This window comes from Chinchilla lanigera, unplaced genomic scaffold (assembly GCF_000276665.1).
Source record: "Chinchilla lanigera isolate Chin_1 unplaced genomic scaffold, ChiLan1.0 scaffold00056, whole genome shotgun sequence".
Lineage (NCBI taxonomy): Eukaryota > Metazoa > Chordata > Mammalia > Rodentia > Chinchillidae > Chinchilla > Chinchilla lanigera.
The window spans coordinates 14319629-14335157 of NW_004955457.1; the positions used below are offsets into that span (position 1 = coordinate 14319629).

General features: G+C 42.1%; 1 protein-coding gene across 3 annotated transcripts in view; it reads right to left on the minus strand.

The window, feature by feature from the left end:
- Positions 1 to 5649: 5649 nt before the first annotated feature.
- Alpk1 (alpha-kinase 1) overlaps positions 5650 to 15529 on the minus strand; it is a gene marked incomplete at its 5' end in the record, with an annotated part of 119091 nt that continues 109211 nt past the window's right edge. For all 3 annotated transcript variants that reach the window (XM_013520772.1, XM_013520771.1, XM_005397100.2), the window contains 4 exon segments: positions 5650 to 6294; positions 8165 to 8351; positions 9564 to 9726; positions 13487 to 13640. In XM_013520772.1, coding sequence (XP_013376226.1) covers positions 6095 to 6294; positions 8165 to 8351; positions 9564 to 9726; positions 13487 to 13640 — 704 coding nt within the window. In that variant the 3' untranslated portion in view covers positions 5650 to 6094.

Consider the following 15529-nt stretch of genomic DNA (forward strand, 5'->3'; position numbering starts at 1 on the left):
TCCTGCTTCTCGCACATGACACCTAGTTTCTGCGGAACTGTGGGCAGGGGACATCTGTAGATCCAAACTGCTCAGAGCAAACCTTATCTTCAGAACAATAGCGCTGCTAAAGAGGGTCACAAAAGCCTGACATTCCTGCTGTCCAAAGGGACGAAGATTAAGGCTCCTTACGTTGAACTCAGCTCCCGCAACTTGGCTTTTTAAATACTGGCACTTCACTGCTCCTCGCTCTCCACGAGCAAAAGATTAAAATAAACACGAATGCTTTCGTTCCAAGTGGGAAGTGACAGCGGATTTTTTCTGCATGGATATTTCTCAATATCCCTTTTGCTATGAGAAATACATATTAAAGAATAGAGGAAAAAATCAGAAAAGTTTAAACCAGGGAAGCAAAATGAGTTTATAAAATTAGGGCTGAGACTGAGGAAGTTCCATTTTTCTTCCAACTTCCCGTCTTCCCGTGCCCGCACTGATCTGCCCACATCTCACCTGCTTGCAGAGCAGGTTTCGGAAGTCCAGAGACTCAGACTTTCTTTCCTTCTCGCCTCTCACCTTCTGCAGGGCCCGGGCTAAGGGAATGAGCACCTGGCGAGGGTCTAAAACATGCACGTTACTGTCACTGGGTGCATTTACTGATTTTTCACAGTCCTGCATTTACTGATTTAAACAAAAATGAATGAAGAATTCACTGTAAAGCAGACACTACAATAAGCATGTGCCAGAGACATGAGCGACCCAGGGCCACTGCGGGCTGGTGAGCCACACAGGACCACTTTCAAAGGGCCTCAGTGGCCCCTTTGCTGTCCTGACGCTGTTTCAGATTGGGCCTGTGTGAATTAGAGAACTGGAACGTGAACATGAGTGTTACTTTGTGGGTGAGGTTGTAAACACCCTGTGGTTTCAGCTTTTCTCTCCTTCAGAGTGTTTTTGTTTATTTGTTCTTTTGTTTGGTTTGTTTGAGACAGGGTCTTGCTATGTAGTTCAGATGGTCTTGAACTCACTATGTAGCCCAGGCTGGAATGGAAATTACAGCAATTGTCCTGCCTCAGCCTCCCGAGTGCTGGGATTACAGGTGTACACCACCACCTCTGGCTCCTTTGGAGTTATGACACTAGCTGAAGCCGGTTGTCATGTTGTCCTCTGGACAGGCCCTGTGAGGAGGAACTGAGGCCTCTGACCCCAGCCGGCAAGGGACAGCCCTCCTGTTGATGATTCGTGACAGAAGCAGAAGAGGGTACCCTGGTTGTAGGCAAGGTTTCAAACAACAGCCCACCTGTAACCTCAGCAGACATCCTGAGTGATGACACCCAGCTGAGATGACACCCCATTTCTTTTTTTTTTTTTTTTTCTGGTATCAGGAATCGAACTCACGACCTTGCGCTTGCCAGGTAGGCGCTGTGCCGCTGAGCTAAATCCCCAACTCCCTACCCTCACTTCTGATCTGCTCAGAATAAATGGTATTTTAAGCCTTTATGTTTTGGGAGTAGTTTTCCACGCAGCAATACGTAATTAACACAAACAGTAACCATAATGCAGCTACACGCTAGCTCATAGGCACAATTGGCTATCAGCCTCCATGTCCGTGTGTAGTGACTGTTGCACCATTATTTGGGGAGATCAAAAAGGGGAGCACACCTAGCTTGTAGCAGGGAGGAAAGGGAATAAAGGGTGAGGAAGACTTCTTGATGTCTACAAGGGTGAAAAGCCATCAGGTGTGACTGTCCTGGCAGGTGCAGTGCCATTGCTAAGTGACAAAGCGTGTGGTAGTGTGTGGCGCGCAGGGTGGACACACACCCACACACTGAGGAGGTCAGCACTCAGAGTGTTCTGCAAGATGGGAGTAGGGACGGGAGTCGTGACAGGTCAGAGAGCCTTACGACTAGCCTTCCTATTGGAAGAGATTTATATTTAAATTTCTTATGAATACTATTTTTGGAGATAAGTAGCATATGGTTACTATGCAAAATTAAGAAAGCAAGAATGATAAAGAAGAAAATGAAATGGGCTCCTACAAATTCAGCAGGGAAAAACATTACCAATCCTTTAACAGTATTTTTTCTACATAGATGAATTCTGGGACAACCTGGTAAGTTTGGCAGGGGACTTGCCCCTTGCCACACAGGCTCCAGATGGGACCACAGCCCGACCGGTGTCTCTGCTGTGGCCCTGTGGCTCTGAGCAGGACTCACTAAGCTGGGCCCGGCACCTGTCTTCCGCTGCCCTGCTGTGGCTGCCTCAGTGTCCTGAATGGATCCAAAACACTCACCTTTCAAGGTCATTTTGATTTTGGGGAAGAGGTGGAAGTCACACAGCTCTAGATCCTATGAATACGGTAGACGAGGACACGCTGGGATGTTTGTATTTTAAAAAATTGCTGTAAATGTTTTGAATTAATTCAGGACATTGTGGCAGTGATGAAAAGACACCCTTGAAAAAGGGCTTCTTGAGCTGCTCTAGAAAGTAGCAAGATAGCCAGGAAGGGGAGGGGTGGAACACACCTGTAATCTTGGCACTTGGGAGGCTAAAGCAGGAGGATCGCCATGCATTCAAGGCCAACCTGGGGGTACACAGTGAATTAAGGCTAGCCTGAACTACATAGCAAGACTTTGTCTCAACAAACAAACAAAACAAAACAAAAGGAAAGTGGCAAGACAATGGGATGAGTATGTTCAAAGCCAGGAGGAGGATTTTATTTTTTTTCATGTCCCCCCCCGCCCCCCCCGTACTGGGAATTGAACTCACGACCTCGAGCTTGCCAGGCAGGGGAGGAGGATTTTAGGTGGATTCATGGCAATACATTTTCACTGCAATATTTTAAATGTAAACTTTCACTGCCTTCTAATAAAACTTTATTTATAAGAACAAATGACTTTTCACAGCAGACATGACCTGTGGACTCATTTGTTACTTTCTGTTCTATAACATCTAAAAGGTTACTCTGTCAATTAATGGCTTTTTTCCCCCCTGCCAGTAGTTTGTTTGTCTTCAATCTCTCATTACAAAAAAATTTGTTTTTTTAAAAATTTTTTTCTGTAGGATTATACTCTATTAATTTCTTATAACTGACAAACTTGATTATTTTGTTTGATATAAATCTTGACTTTCATCATCTGTAGCTATTCATTTTTGAGACCCCACTTAGTGTTCTTTCCTTTCAATTACTGTACATTTAAGAAAAATTGTTATGGAGACTTACAAATGTGTGTAAAATTTAAAAGGCTGGTTTAACAAACCCTCACATACCCATCTCCCTGGATAAATACTGCCACAAAAAAGCCACGCTTCACTGAATTCTCCCTCTAGTTTTCATTTTCCTTTGGCTTGAATATTTAATTTTATTTTAAATTTTCATTTGTTTTTAGTTTTTTGGGCAGGGTTTTACTATGTAGTTCAAGCTGGCCTTGAACTACTATGTGGCCTAGGCTAGCCTCAAACTCACGGCAATCCTCCTGCCTCAGCCTCCCAAATGCTAGGATTACATGCATGCACCACCACGCCGGACAGGCTTCAATAGTTTAAAGATATTACTTCACAAAGCTGGCATGGTGGTACATACTAATAATTATAGCAACTGAGGCAGGAAGATTGCCACAAGTTTGAGGCTAGCCTGGGCCACCTAGTCAGGCCTTGTTTCAAAAAAAACTAAACAAAAAGAGAAAAAAGATGTTACTTTCCTAATTTTATCAGCACCTCATCCTAGTTAAAAATCCCTAATTGCTTCAAAAATGTTATTTTATCACTGATGTATTGTCCCACTTTCAGTGACAAGATTGAACACATATACAGTGAAATATTGTCCACCTTCACAGAAGAATGGACATTTGCAGCAAAATAGACAGAGCTGGAGGACATTTGCTGAGGGAAATAAGCCTGTACAGGAGGACAAGTGCTGCATTTTCTTCCTCATATGTAGAAAAAGTAGAAAGACATTGGTTAAGGATGTGTGTGCTGAGTAGGAGAATAGGAAACAGTGAGTGGGTTGACCAGTGCTGTATGAACTTATATGGAATCCCATTACTATGTAGAAGGAATATAGATCAATAAAATATGTGTGAAAACAAGAGTCTCCAAATAAAGATGCCATCTTTCTTAAAAAAGGAAAAGAAATATTGATTGAGGTATAGGTACTATCAACTTGATTCTTCCACTATAAAGTTCCTGTTCAAGTTTTCTCCTAATAGTTTGATTAGCTATTAATCATTTTGCTCAAATCATTTATTTCATTAGGGATTGGAAGTTATGATTTTCTAGTTCTAGTGTTTGGTCTATGTTTATCAGCTAGAATTCTCCTGTAATGTTGAATAGATTTTGCATAGTGGGTAAATTTATTTTGTTCCACTTCTTTTTTTTTGTTTGTTTGTTTTTTTCCAGTACCAGGAATTGAACTCACCATCCTGCGCTTGCCAGGCAGGCGCTGTGCTGCTGAGCTAAATCTCCAGCTCCTTGTTCAACTTCTTGATGGATGGATTTAATTACTTTACTATAAATTATAATATTGCTGATTTTTTAAGTTGAAATGCCCTTTATCAGGTTCAGAAAGTTTTCCTGTATGTCTAGTTTTCACAGCTTTTTTAAACCATGAATTGATTTTGGATTATATTATGTTATTTTTCTGTATCTGCTGAGATTATGTTTTTTTCCCATTCTTTTGTTAATAGGATATATAAAATTTATGTAAAAATACTACATACTTTTCATTAAAAAACAAACTTGCATTAGTTTGGGTTCTTCAGGCAGTGGACAGCAGGAAAAGATCCCACATGGAAGATGCTTGTTGCGGGAACTGACTACAGAATCCACAGAGGAGAGTAAAGTGGGCGGGAAGACGGGACGGGGCTGAGACATCTACGAAAGGAGACAGCAAAGAGAGAGGACTCCCAGACTACAGTGCAGCAAGGAAGTTCTGATCTGCCAATGGGAGGTTTTTGTGGTAGTCACCTGTCAGAGTATTCTGAGACCAGCTCCTTCCCGTGCGGAGTCATGGACTGAGAATGTGTGGGAGCCACGACTTCACCCTGAGCATGGTGGTGGAGCTGGCAGTGGCAGTCTTTAGATTCCCCACAGCAGGACTTCTGCATGGGTCCCCTCGTCCCAGCTACAAGGGTGGAGAGACGGGCAGCAATCCCAGACTGAGAAGGGAGGGAACAAGTACTCAGACCCGTCCCCTATGTACTCAAGTTCCAGCACCTGCTAAGCCACCCTGATCTTCTGAGGTCATAGTCAAGGCTGCAGGAGATTTAGAATGAATTTAGTGAGCACCAACTCTGGCCCCAGAGAGTAAGCAGAGACAGAATTACTCATTCACCCATGTCCTTTTTGTACCTTTATTTCTGCAAGACCTCAGAATAACTGCTGCCCAGTGCTATGTGAAGAAGTAATCTGTGTGGTACAAAGGGGTGGACTGTGCTGGTCATTAAAATGTACTCATCTTCTCTCACACCATTCACAAGTGTGAACTCACTGCAAGAAAACATGGGAGATTTAAAAAGAAAGAAACCCAGAGCACAGGAAAGGTCTAAGTACCACACATAGCCAAGGAACCATACAAGAAAAGGCTGATGAATTCAACTATATAAAACATTCTGCACTGACAAAAGCTTTATGGAAAGCTAAATGTCAAAAGATAACAATACTGGAATTCATATCACAAACCTCCAAATTCTTTAATACATGAAGAACTCTTAAATCAACAGGAAAAATCAGCAGTAGTATCAGTCCTGACAGACGATAGATAACCAAAAGCTCCAATATCTCAGTGGCTTAAACAGAAGTTTATTTTCCAGCTGTGCTTGGATCCATTGTGGGTCAGTTTGGCTGTTTTCCATCTGTCTTCAGTGCAGGACTGATGTTCATTAGCTGTTACTTCCAGAATTATTCTTGGTCCCTGTGTCAGAGCGAAAGAGAAGCCACCGGATCTTGTATAAGCAACTAAATGCAGCCCTGAAGGTGGCCCTCTCGATCCCTCTCATTGGCCAGCCCTAGCCCCATGGCCTGCCCAAGCCCCGCAGACCCAAGCCATGCCAAGTTCTAGGTGCCTGGAAGGAGAGCTTTGATCCTGGTGGGCAGAGAGGCGGTCATGTTATCAACCCACAGCCTACGGCTTGTTTGGTTTCCCCATCAAAGGTCTAGTCAGAGAAAGACGATGGCAGATTTCATTACACTTCACATGCTGGTTATTAAAGAAGTAAAAAATTCCTCTCTTTCCAAAATTGGTAGTGACATCTTTCTGATCAACAGAGTGAATCTGAGGATCTGTGAGGTAGATGAGCCCTTTTCCATTACCTGTTACCCAACCTAAAAGAAAAATGAGAACAGCTGAGAATTAAATCCCCTCCCAATGCCAGTCAAGTATTTCTAGAAAAGAAAATACACACGCATGCGGGCACACACGTGCATGCACACAATCTCAGAGATGTACTTTAGAAATTTGGTCACCCTGTGGTTTATATTTAATAAGCTTCACCTAAGGAATTTGGGTTGGGTTGCGTACTTTAGTAATTGGTTTAAAAAGGAGAAGTAAATATTGAGTAATTACATTTGTCAAGTATGACATACCCAGGTTACCAATTTTCAAGAAATGAGAGAGCAATAATGAGCACATAGAATAACTATTAAAATCACAGTATTTTTTGTTGGGCTGAACTCCAGAGCAAATACATAATAAATATTATTTTCTTCACTGAGTGGGTTTGAGTGATATCGCTTTCTTCTTCTTATTATTCTTTCACTTTCTTATTATTGCATGTTTTCCACAGGACAAAATCTTCTTTGCATGCTTTCTTTTCTCCAGCCCTTTACCACTATTAAAAGTGTGGCATATTTATTTCATGATTTAGGAGCTTAGTTAGTGCCTTATGCATTAATATGTATGTTCCTGTGTTCATTGAACAGATACTTATTAAGTGGGGACATAGTACCACACACTGCTGCAGGCACTGGGGACATGGCAGGGAACACTCAGTGAGCTAACATTCTTATGAAGGGGACAGATCAATAAACTATGAATAAGTAAAGTAGATAATGTGACAGGGATGAAAAATGAGATAGCTCTTGAAGTGGTCATGGGACCATTATTAAAGTAATAAATATAGCTTGTCATTTACACGAACTGTAGAGTATTTGCTAATAAGAATTCTGATGTGCAAAATGCTAAACTGCAACAAAATGAAAATATTAATAGAAAATTTTTAAAAAGACTCAAGTAGACACAGCTTTCCACTTCATAATGATTCTAATTTTGAATCTTAGTAACATACTTATTATTATTATTTTTTGCTTGTTTTTGAGACAAGGTCTCACTATGTGGTTCAGGTTGGCCTTAAACTCCTGGGCCTTGAACTTGCGTCAATCCTCCTGCCTCAGTCTCTGAAGAGCTGGGATTACAGGCCTGTGCCACCAGGTCTGGCCACACTTTTAATAATGGTAAAGGGTTGGGGAAAAGAAAACATGCAAGCAAGTGCTACCATGGCGGCCTCAGTGTCCTGAATTGATTCAAAATGTTTGGCTTTCACAGTCATTTTGACTTTGGGGAAGAGATAGAAGTTGCATGGTGCCACATCTTAGTGAACAAAGTGGGTGAGGACACAGCATTATGTTTTGTTTTGCTGTATTTTATTGTGTTTTTGGTCTTTTTGAGACAGGGTCTCACTATGCAGTTCAGGCTGGCCTTGAACTCACTTTGTAGCCCAAGCTGGTCTTGAACTTGCAGCAATCCTCCTGCCTCAGCCTCCTGAGTGCTGGGGGTGCAAGTGTGTGCCACTATATCCAGCAGCATCGTTTTTAATGAACCTATCTTTCTGCTGGACGGCACTCGGCAGCAGCATTCACATTTTTGATCACACCTGATAAAGACACTAAAGAGGACATCTAGAACTGCTTCAGAAAGTAGCCAGCACATGGCCAGTGGGAAGAGTGTGTTCAAAGAGAAGGATAGTATTTTGGGGGAGATTTGTGCCAATGTGTCTTTTACTGTGATGAATTTTAAAAAATTTAAACATTCACTATAATTTTGATTACCCCTTGCATAGTAAAATCAGTTAATTCTAAATAGTGGCCTATACACTGAAACATGTATTAAATAATGATTAATGAAGCCAGTTATGAGAATTTACATTTACCTATAAGTAATATTCAAAATAAAAAAATAATTCATAGTTTCACATACCTTGAAGGTCAACCACAACATCTTTATGGTTAGAAAACTCATAAGAAAAATGGCCATAAGCCAAGCCATATTCTGTGGCTTTGTACTCTGTTTTCACCACTTTTGTGTTATTTGATAACTTTACAAATTCTCCCAGTATGTAAGGTTCCACACTGATACATCCCTTTATTGAGCTGCCTTCTAAAATCTGAAAAATAGAATGGGAGGCAAGGTAGCATAATGGTTAGGGCCCGGCCTCTGGGGTTGGGTGGGTCTGAGGTGGGATGTAGGTTATCTCATGTAGGAACTTCATTCCCCTCCTCTAGACTTCAACTTCCTGGTCTCCACTGTGGGTATAATGTTAGTAACAACTACTTTTAGGTTTGTTAAAAGGGTTATAGGGGAAAATGCAAGAGCAGTGCTTAGTGTTACACGTAGCATAAAACAGAACCTAAAGTTATTACTGTTCATCTATTAAACAGTCCATTCAAAGTTTAGACCCTGAAATGACCTACCCAGGGATGTCCTGCCAGCTGTGTGGGTGGAGCCTGCCATGGACTCCAGGTTGGAATACCTGTTCAAGCAGCTCCATGTGACGTGATATACTTGGTGTTGTTTCAAAAGTTAGAGTTAATGTTTATAAATCACTTAACAATAGATGACATAAAGAAAGTACAAACTGGTTGATAATTACTATTTGAATGATAAAAATAGGTCAAAAATGTCTCTGACCAATGGAAAAAAATTATAGTATGAACTTACTACGGCTCTAACATATTTGGAGCCATAGAATATTCTTGATCCAAGGGATGGTAAACTCAGGAAAGGGATATTTAGTGAAGAGAGATTGGTCTCAATGGTCCCAGAAGGCAGAGCTATATGATCCATGGGTAGGAGATAGGGGAAGACAGATTTGTTTGAAACTAAGAACTTCCCAGCAAGCAGAATTACTTGAGGGCAGAGGGTGATAATTATTTATCCTCATTGACCGTGTTGAAGCCATAGCTTAGTATCACTTGGTCACATGGAGTAGGGGTAACAGATGTAAAACAAGATTTACATATCATGTTTGGAAAATAACTTGTACTAGCTATATCTTTACAGTCCTTTCTCTCTCTGCAAGTACAGAGGCAATAGAAAAAGAAAGTCTACTAAAATGCTAATGTGGCCACATGAGACCAGAACAATCAACTGATGCTCAGACGTGAGCTTAAAGACCCAAGTGACATGTTGTGGGGCAGAGGGTCACACGTCTTGGACATTGGAGATGATGAAGTGGATGAAATGGATGGGGAGCCTGGGAACTGAGATTCCTGGATTTTATCAGAACAGTGTGGAGGCAGACAGGCTGGTACAAGAAATCTACCCTAACATACATTACTAGGCTGTTTAACCAGACACTTGATTTTTAAAATCTTACCAGTAATATTGTGGATGGGATGTAGAATATCTGTGTTGGGATGTTTTGCTCATAGAGTCTCTTGTTAAACTCTGTCACGTAGTGCTGTGCAGTCATCTGCCTCTCCACATCAATGAAGTGATGCCAGAGCCCCTTCTGCTCCTTGTATTCTTTCCCAACATACCTTGATGGGGAAGACCGTGCAACAAGATGTAAGAGCTATCTTCTTTAGTACAGGGTCGGAGAGAGGTGTTATGGTTCAGATCTCAGAGGTCTCCCCAAAGCTTCATGTGTTCCTAAGGTGACTGGATCATGGAGTGCTCTACCCCAGGTTCATCCATGGTGAGGTCACTGCTAACGCTGCTGGGAGGCGGGCCTGGTTACAGTGGGTCACTGGGGTGTGACCTGGGAGGGTGTGTTCTTGTCCCTGCTGCTTCCCGTTGGTTTCTGCTTTCTGGCTCCACGGGTTGAGTGGCTTTCCTTCACCAGGTCCCTTCTGCCTTGGAGCCAGTCAACTTTGGACTGAATCTACTGGGACCACACACTGAATAAAGCTCTCCCCTTTAAGTTGTGGGCATTGGGTATTTTGTCCCAGCAATGGGAAAGCAGCTAATACCAGAGGAGATAGAAGAGAGATGCAAGAATATTTGAAAGGTATTGCTTTCTCTATGTTATATCAGCAATATTAACTATCTTGACTTAGGTCATGATTCAAATAATTGTGTAAGAGCTTCCTAAGCAATGACACAACCTTATTTTAGCCAACCCAGAATGACACTGATAAGGAGAAAGTGTCCACTTCATGTGGCAGCTCTCCAGATCTATTTGGTAAGCCAAGGAGATGATGAGCATGGTATACTGCACAGTGCATCAACTCTGGGCCAGTTCTTTCACTACCTGCAGTATGGCTTTATATCTGCCAACCCATCTGAGGCCTCCCCTTCATCCCTTCCTTGCACTGATTATTTTGTTCCTATAGATATTCATTCCCTATCAGCACCTGTTATGTGCACAACAGTGTGCTAGTCCTGACTGTGTGGAAGAAAGTGTGAGATGTGATTTGTATATTTCAAGGGCTTATAGTACATTTGAAAGAAGATATAAATCAGTAAAGGAGTGTGGAAGACGGTAAGTACTACACTTTACTGTAGTTTGTACTTGCTATAAGCTGATGTGAATTTATGAGTAATTTTACATGTGCCTGGAAGGAAATGTGAATTGTCAGAGTCACAGGCCTCAGTGAGAGTAAACTGTTTCCAGCATGTAATGGAATCGAGGGGGGCTCATTTTAGCCTTTCAGACTCTGGAGGAACAGAAAGGAAACCTGACAGTGGAGGCTGCAGAGCAGCAGCATTAGGTTGTAGCCCACAGAGGAACCATTGTCCAAGGAGTAATACCCCAGTGCTTCTAGCAGTTCTGTTACGGAGAGATTTTGAGGCCTGTAAAAGATTTGAGCCAATTCACAATTTTGTTTCTGTTGACCAAGGCCAGAAATGTATCCTAAAGGAAAACCTTGTGGAGCTGGTGCTGAAGTTTTCCCTGAGGAGTCTGCTAGAGGAACTCCTGCCCTAGTGTGGATCATCAACCTGGGAACAGACAGTAGTTCCTTCATTCAGTTAATACCATTTTCCTGGGATCATTTTTCATCAGCAAGGGTTTTACGTGCTCACTGTCATTTTTCTGTTAACTGTAATGGTCTTTATTTTGCCTTCCATGAAAGGCAAGTGTAAGACTTCCATTTCAAGTACATGACTTCCACTGTTTCTGACTTCTTTGTTGCCACTGAAAAATCATCTGTAAGTCTTATGGACATTTCTTTGTAGGTAATCATTTTTATCCAGGCTTTTTTTTTTTTGGTACTGGGAACTGAACTCAGGACCTTGAGCTTGCCAGGCAGGCACTTATGCCACTGAGCTATATCCCCAGCCCAGTAATAATTTTTTAAAACTACTTTTAAGACTTTCTTTGTCCTTGTTAGTCTAAAGTTTGACTCTATGTTCCTAGGAGTGGCTTTACAACTTCTTTCCTTCCTTTCTTCCAGCTTACTTGTTTGCATTTTTACCCTCCTTGGGATTCATTATGTTACTTACATTTGAAAATTAATGTCTTTTTACAATTCTGGAAAATTACCAGAAATGCTCTATTCAGTTATTGTCTTTATTTGCTTTATTGTCTCCTTCTCCTCCTCCTCCTCCTCTTCCTTCTTCTTCTTCTTTTTGTTGAGATAGGGTTCCACTCTGTAATTTAGGCTGGCCTTAAACTCACTATATAGCCCAGCATGGCCTTGAACTCAAGGCAATCCTCCTGTCTCAGCCTCCTGAGTGCTGGGATTACAAACACACATCACCATGTCCAACTATTGTCTTTTTCTGATCAAATATATGTTGAACCTTCCCATTCATTCTCCAGGTCTCTTATTCTCCATTTATTTTTCATTTTAGAGCCTTCTATGACATATCCTGGTATATTAGTTTCCTAAGGATTATGTCACAAAGTACATAGATGGGATGGCTTCAACAGTAGAACTTAACTGTTTCACAGTACGGGAGGAATCCCAGATCCAGGTGCCACAGGGCCAAGTTCTCTGAGGAAGCCTCAAGGGTGTGTCAGCTGCAGTCTTCTCTCCTAGTTTCTGCGAGTTCCGTGTCTTGTGGCAACATAACTACAATTTTCACATGGCATTCTCACTGATGCACACCTATCTCCACATTTCTTCTTTTCATAGGGATTCCAGTTATACTGGACTAGGGGAGGTTCACCCTACTCCACAGTGACCTCATCTTAACTACCTTTGAAATGACTATTTCTAATGTAAGCATTGGAAACTTTAGCATATAAATTATTTTGGGAAGGGGCACAATTTGAATCACAATGCCTCTCTCTACCATTTATATGTGGGACTTTGGGCAAGTTTCTCAACATCTCTGTGCCTTAGTTCCCACATCTGTAAAATGGGGATAATAATAAGATCTACCTTCTAGGGTTTTGTGAAGATTAATTGAATAGGATATTAACCATGTTAAACAGGGCCTAGCACCTCTTAAGTGAATATACATGTTTATTACTATTAAAACAATCAACTTTTTAAAGAACTACCTTTTTATTGCTTAAATAGTCTCTCTCCCATTTCTCCTCTTTCCTATTTCTTAAATTACTTAGATTTGGGTAAAGTATAGGGTCAACTTTAAAAGTTTTGGCTTATAGGATTTTTAAAATTTAAAAACGGTATAAAATTAAGCCTCACTAATTTTTCTGGTGAGGTTTTGTTTAAAGTTTTCACCAAGCATTAGGGCCAAACAGAAAGCATTCCAGCAGCTGGTCTCAGTGGGGTGGGATTTCTTAAGATCGTCTTTCTGTAGAGGACACAGGTATTCCTGAGTGCCTGCCTTTCCCATGTGGTCTCTGAACTATGTCCTTTCAGGTATAGCTTTTGTCCCTAGCTGCTCCCTCACCATACCTGCCCATACTTCTACAGAGGATGCCTAAGAGTTCAGTGATCACATATCCTGGGGATGCTTCATTCTTGGCCTCAGAGGATTTTCCTGCCATTGTTGTAGGCTCACCAACTTACATAAAATTATGGCTTTCATAGCGTAGCTAGCCTTTTTGTCAGTATTTTCAGTGAGAATGTTTAAAATTCCTTGACCTACCAGGTAGCCAAGAACTCCCCCTTCTCTTATCTGTACAATGGAGTTAAAAATGTCTCCCTGATGGATTTGAAATCATGTGTCTAAAATATCCAGCAAATTGGCTGATATAACCCAAGTCTTCAATAAGTGGTAGCTGTCATTAGTGAGCTAGAGATGAAGAAGAAGTGGAGGAGCAGTCTGAAAACATACATTTTGGCCACTTCCCCAGCCCTTTCACAATCCCAGGAAGGATTCCCCAGAGCAGTTAAGATTAGCCCATTCTGCCATGCCAACACAGATGTTTCCCAGCAATACCTCCCCAGCGTTTCTTCTTGGTGAAGATGGTGAACCCAGAAGGCGTTTCTCTGTTTGCCTTTCTTCTTCACATTCAGGTAGTCCCCCAAATACACAGCTGTTTCCTGGGCTGTCCACAGTTCAGACTTTTTGGAATATTTTAACAGAAGAGCATCTGGAAGAAAGGATATGATGAAAATGGGCCTCATTTTCAAAAGACATTACAAATCATGAATAAAGTTGAAGAGACACAAATCCTCAAACAGCCCAGCTAAAACCTCCAACTTTTTAATATATTTCCCTCAAATCTCAGCCTCTTCTATGACTACTGTTAAAATGGTAAGGAAGTAGAAGACTGAGGTAACCCTTTGTATGGGACAGGGAAGAACGGTGTATGGATTCAGTTTAACCCCACAGCCACCATTTTGAATTATAGCAGCCATGATGGCAGCTGACTGACTGGTCAGTTTTCCTTGCAGTTTCCCAACATATGATAAACTAGCAGGTGGAGCTCGTGACTGGAGCCTGTTGCTGCCAGGGCCAGGAACATGTCTGATATTTTTGGTAGTAGCTTGAGATAAACCAGACACATTCTGGCCTGGAGGAAGACCTGGCCACCTTGTACTAACCACCTCATAAGCATGCACACTTCTGACCCAGGTAATGGGGACCCACTGCCTTGCTCACCCAGAACCATGCTTGTGTTTTCAAGCGCTTCCCGCCAACTGCACTCTGTGTGATCCTGGGTCTGTCTGCCTCTCTCTTCAGTCTCCCAGGACCTTGGGGCAGGTTCTCACATGCCAGAAACAGATTGTTTTCGAACAAATGGTCTTTAATTCACATTTTTTTGTTTTGGAAAATAAGGCATTAAACTAAGACTAGACCTTGGTGTGGTGATGCATGCCTGTAATCCCAGCTACTGCTGTGTGTGTAGATGTGTGTCGGGGGTATGAGGTGGGAGGACTGCAAGTTTAAACCCAGCCTGGGCAACTTAGCAAGACTCTGCCTCAAAATAAAAAATAAAAAGGCTGAATATGTAGCTCACTGGGAAGGCCCTGGTTTCAATCTCCAATGCAAAACAAAAACAAACACAATAAAACAAAAATAGTGTTGAGCAAGGTAGCACTTCTTCTAAGGGGAAAGACTAACAAGAACTCAAAGAAAGAAAAACATCACTTTGGTACCCAAGTTAAAATTCAGTGAGCAAAACTCGCCTGTGTCCAGGCGTAACAGGAATCCGAGAGACAGGAGCTGGGACTCTATTAGGCAGTAAGGACAGTGGCCCCCAAGTGGAGTCAGGAAGTACAAAATGGAGGCGACTGAGTCACAACCCCCCAGGGATCTCACAAAAACATGTGTCAGGTGTCTTTCAGGCGTTGGGGACGTGCCCAGAGCATGATCAGACAGGCCACGGGCTCAAGGACAGATGGGCCTGCATGGACGCTGTGTGAGCACTGCACAGGTTGGACCCTAAAAAGTATGTGTTCTCCTATAAGGTAGAGATTATACTGCTCACACAACAGCCCGAGCTCCCTTCTAAACTCTTCAAAAGCCCTAGACAAACAGCCCTGCTGGGTGTCCTATCAGAACCCCTCCTGGCTAGCGGGAGCTTCACTTCCTTGCTCTTATTGTGTTCTTTCTTGCTTTTGAATCTTTTTAATAAACTTGCGTACACCCTGCCTCCTTCCTCCTCAGCTTCATTCATTGTCCCTGTGGGACAGGACCCAGCATTCTGGTAACATAGGCTGTGACAATGAGGGCATGAATAGAGATCGGGAGCAAAAACACTTAGGATAAACCCACAGGTCTGGTGAGGGGCTGATGGCGTGGGGGAGGTGGCATTCAGGCTGGGGATTTGACAAGAAGCTGGGATGGAAACAGGGGGGAACTATTTCTCCACACTCAGAGAGGTGCTGGATGGAGGGAAGAGAGAAGGGAGGTTGTGGCTTATTTTGTTTATGCAACTTTGACCATGTTTCCTATACTGAGGTTTTTTCACCTATAAATGGGCCACAATAACAAGAAGTAACAATAAATAACAATAACTTAATTCTAAGAAGCAGG